This window comes from Coturnix japonica, chromosome 5, assembly GCF_001577835.2.
Source record: "Coturnix japonica isolate 7356 chromosome 5, Coturnix japonica 2.1, whole genome shotgun sequence".
NCBI classification, from domain to species: domain Eukaryota; kingdom Metazoa; phylum Chordata; class Aves; order Galliformes; family Phasianidae; genus Coturnix; species Coturnix japonica.
Window position 1 is genome coordinate 7,681,628 of NC_029520.1, and position 4,817 is coordinate 7,686,444.

Genomic DNA, 4,817 nt, shown 5'->3' on the forward strand with positions numbered 1-4,817 from the left:
TTAGCAAAGACAGTAACTGCTTTTATTTTATTATGAGAAACCTGAATGATTTGAAGAGAGGGCTGCAGAGCCAAGATAACACAGTTGGCTTTATTCTGTTAGAGTGTGAATGTTCATGGCTAAGAAATGGGGAAAGATGGGGAAGATGGAAGTTCAGGGTCAGGCAGCACTTGGAGTCAGCACAAAGGAGGGTCTTGGAATCATTCCTGCTCTTCACAGCGTTTCAGCAAGTTGTCCTATAAAAGAGTAAGAACATTGGATGCAGGCATAGCACAAGGTAAAAAATACATAGGGAAAATACAGTTTCCTACCCAGTTTTGTGAAATCATCACAAAGGTTTCACTTAATCTTCCTTCTTTTCTTGCATCTTTAAAGTTTCCTGAACTAAATCTCCTCTGAAAGGTCCCCCCCCTCTGGGCACAACCAGGTAGGGAAGTTTCTCCTCAGCCCCAACCAGCAGGGCTTGGTTTCTCTACCATGTACTCAGCAGTAGGGAGTGGGAAGCTGCTGGAAGAACATCACCCTTTCCAGCTTTCAGCTGAGACAGTGAAGGTCTTATACAGCCCTCTCAAATCACTTGTGATGCTGACATCTCAGGGATGGAAATGAAGGTCTAACATTCAAAATTCCTTTTGTCCCCACTAGAATAGTATGTAAGCCTGGGTCCAAGAAAAATAAATGAACAAAACTACGGTCAGAAAGAACCAAATTACCATCATCTCTACTTGTGCCTCCTTCAGCTCTTCTGAGTGATCCTCTGCACACGCCTTCAGCTGAGTGGCAGCAGTTTTGACCAAAGGAGAAGACCCCACAATGGGCTCGATGAATTCCAGGTATTGATCCAAAGGGTCATGGAGAACTGACAGCACAAACTTACGCAGAGTATCACAAGCAGCAGATGCTGGAAAGGAAGAACATGAGAACAGGCAGCAGCCAGTGACTATTAGAGCTGAAAGATGTTGTGCATTTTCCAATAGCTGTCTCTTCAGACCCAGTGTAATTGGTTTAGATATTTTTTCAGGCTGACTGCTTCCTGGTGGACACATGAAATTAAAAGTCCAGGAGTAAGTGAGGCCAACCAGAAAAGCTGTGTGCCTTCATGGCTGGAGATCTGGAATGTCAACACTCAGAGCTTACCTGAGCAAGGAACCCAACACAAAATCTGTTAAAACTCCTGGTTTAAGGATGGTTGCAGAGGAGAGATACTGCTTCACGTTTAACTGTTTCCCAGGTTGAAAGCAGAAAGTGATGGAAGTCATACTTACGAGAGCAGCTGTAGGATGCCAGGGCAACCAGCAGAAAAACAACTGTCAGCCTCATGGTGGCTTCTGCTGCACACAGTCCCCAGTTCAGCACAGCAGCTTTGGAGTCTTCCTGCAGAGCTGACATTTATACAGGGAGCAGCAGTCTGTGCTCCTCCTTTGACACTGCTGTCAGTCAAGAAGCTTTACCTTCATAGCTACCGTGTATTTACTTACAAAGATGCCAATACCCCTCTTCTTTCATTCACAAGTGGCATGTGATTTTGTTGGCTTCTTTTTCCTCATTGAGCAACACAGAGGGAAATAGCTTTCCCTGCCATAGTGAACAAATCAGGGGGTTCTTTCTCTTTCTGTCCATAGAAGCAATGGAGCAGAGGCAGCTCTCTTAAACCAAGTGACATGTCCATTGCCAGTCTCTCCAGGGCACAGGCTGCCCAGAACAGCTGCAGGTGCCCCATCCCTGGAGGTGGTCAAGGCTAGTAAGTATGGGGCCCTGTTTGGCTTGATCTGGTGGGCTGTCTCTGCCTTTGGAGAGGATTGGACTAGATGGTCTTCAAATTCCCTTTCAAAAAAACACCAATTGCTGCACACCTCCATAGGTGTATAACCTCTGAAATGGATCATGGCCAAGCCAAGAAGTTGGTCCTTAGACTGGGATGATCTGCACCTACAGCCCCAAGCAGTTGAGCTGAGACCCAGCACTCTGATGATGCTCAGAGAAGGAACAACAGAGCTTCCAGCTCAGCCTTATTGGGGATGAAGAGCCCAGCTGAGGCTGGTCAGGATCATCAGTGCCTCAGGGCCCTGGGGCCTGATTAACCACCTGACCCTTGGCTCTAAACTAAGTTCACACATCTGCCTCAGGTGGAGACATCTGTACCATAAGCTGCTGAAATTAAGTGTAAGGAATACTGCTATAACTCAGCTCAATGGTTTGTGGTATTGGTACATGCATGTTATATGGTAATTGTTATTTCATATATTTCTCATTCCACTCATCTGCCTCTAGGAAAAGAAATCAGAATAAATGATGCAGTATGGGATGGAGAAAATGCAGCAAGAGAAAAGCTTAAATGTCCTACAAGACACAAACAAAGACTTAAAATGCTTGCTACGTATGTGGTTTTAAGTTATGGGCTCAATGAACACAACGTACTCAAGGCAAGAAATACCAGAATTTGGTTTGGCCTGCCCCAAAAGGATTGTTCATCTGTTTGTTGTTCCAGCAGCCAGTTTGTAGTGCAGTATAAACAAGTATCGTGGATGACAGGCAGCCACCTGCACCAAAAAGTAGCCTGCAGGTGGAAAAAGCTCTTGGCACATGGAAATGGAAAGTTACAAGAAATCAGAGATACTGATTTCACCAGCACACACAGCATTTCTTCCCACTGCCATTTCAGCCCTGGAAGATGACAGTCCACATTCAGATCTCCAGGATGTACTTTCACCCTCAAGACTTCTACCAGTCCCCCTGAAGGATATAGCCACTGCTGCAATGCTTTTTCCTCCTGCAGCTATCCACTTCATAGCAGCTTTCCTATCCCACCAGTTTCCAGAGTGGCTCCGTTTTCTTCACAGTTGTGATCTCTTCAAAGTTTGGTCACAAGCTGCTGTTTTTGTACCCAGGAAGTAGCAGGCTATACTGGACAGAGCCAATTCTCCTTAGTCAGGCCCTCCTCCTACAAAGGGGAGGCCAAGAAAGGCATTAGCCACAACGAACACAGCCAGATTTACTCTCATTCTAAGCAGAAAGCATGTTCAGATATTAAATATAGGAAAGGGAACACCAGAGTAAATAGTAACTGTAAGGAGGCAGAAGGGAAGGGTAAGGCTTTGGCTTGGACACCAAGCTCTCATACACACCTAAAAGTGATTTTGAATACTGCTAGCTCCTTAAACTTGCTTTTCAGCACCTGTGAACCCAAATGGGAACCAGGTGTGACTCCTGTAAACAGACATGAAATAAGTGCTTTGACATGTCAGTGTTATCTTTAAACCATACCAAGACGTCCTTGTTGCTATTTCTAAACCAATCCTGTACTGCTGAGCAGATATGGCAAGGAAAGTAAAAGCCCTTCTCCTTCCCCTCTACTCACTTGTTCTAAGCAAAACTGAACCACAATCACTTACCTCAGAAGAGTAAGCTGCTTTCTCTACTTAATTGTAGGAGCTTGCAAGAAGTCACAATACTGCTTAGTTTCAATGATGAATCTGGTATCTGGGAGAAGCAAAACTCTCTGATAATTTTGATGAAGTTGGTAATATAAGAGTAAAATGGCTCAGCAATAATCATCCTTCGAGTGCTTGCTTTGAGGGGTCTTCTCAAGGTCAGAATCTCATCTTTGTCAAGCAAGAATGGTAAAGATCAGTTACAGGTACTGTCATCCTTACAAAGCTTAAGTGGTCCTTGGAGACTGCGACTTTTTTCTTTGCCAAGAATTTGCTTTTTCAACTTTTTGTTTGGCTTTTTGAATTGCCAGTATTTCTTGTTTATAAAAGTGTCTGTAACGCTCAACGTGGCTAGAAAGAACATTAATGCTGCCCTACCCACTCTTTTTTGGATTTGCCAAAGACAAGCAATAAACTGATAGGTAATGGGAAATATTCCAGCATCTCAAGGGTACTTACATCCCTTAGACTCTAAGAGATTTAGGCTGATGTTGTCCTAAAATCCTGAGCCTGCCCCTCAGTTTTGCAATGGAGAGTATCACCTTACCCCTCCTGCATTACATCTGTGTAATTCTCTCCACAGATGTGACTTACCTGCCTCTACAAACTTACAGGCTTACAACACTGCAGTAATCCTGTTTCATATCATTACATTCAGGTATTTTCTGCAACTCACTCCAAGGAAACAATATTGGTCTACAAGAATAGATACAGCTGATTCTGACCCTCCACTTGCCACTTCTTTTTCAGTTGAATAAAGCACTGCAAATCATTGACAGCCAAGTTCACTCATTTGGGAAATACTATTGCATGCTTTCTTCAGGTATCTTCTGGATACCTGCTGGTCCCTAGCTGCAGCAACAGGGTAGGTAGACGTGGCCATTCTGTCATCTCTGATTGCATTAAACTGTTATATAAAATCAGAACAGAAAACAGAACACAAGACTTGTGTTTCTACTGAAATTCAGACCACAGGAAGGACACTGAGCATTGCCTCCAAGGGAAGCTCATCTCACCTAGAACCAGACAGCACCATAAAACACACACGCTTGGAGCTCAGGAAATACTGCTTGAGCAAGCAGGAACCACAATGAAGAAAGATACCTGAAATCAAGAGCCAAAATAGCTTCCTTAAAATCTTCAGGTCATAATCACCTAGAATTTCTATTTGTGGGGTTTATGCTTGTTTTTTAATACTAGCCCTGTGGTTGAATACTGTAGCTTAAGTTACTGTTCCATGTGCAATTGTGAACACACTGAGAATGAGAGATATATTGTTGTGAATTAGAGGAATGTATTTATGGGAATCTCTCATTATACCAGTCTTCTTCCTAGTTCCCATAAAGAAAACAGTAAATTAACACATATTCTAACTATAAAAACATG

At 43.4% G+C, this 4,817-nt stretch overlaps 1 protein-coding gene across 1 annotated transcript; it reads right to left on the reverse strand.

Annotated features, from left to right (window-relative positions):
* LOC116653491 lies at positions 1-1,619 on the reverse strand. Its single transcript, XM_032444973.1, has 3 exons — positions 1,266-1,619; positions 714-901; positions 1-236 (listed from the first exon to the last, which is right to left on the reverse strand). The coding sequence occupies exons 1-3, from the start codon at positions 1,387-1,389 to the stop codon at positions 201-203; spliced, it is 348 nt and encodes a 115-aa protein (XP_032300864.1). The 5' UTR covers positions 1,390-1,619; the 3' UTR covers positions 1-200.
* Positions 1,620-4,817: the final 3,198 nt, after the last annotated feature.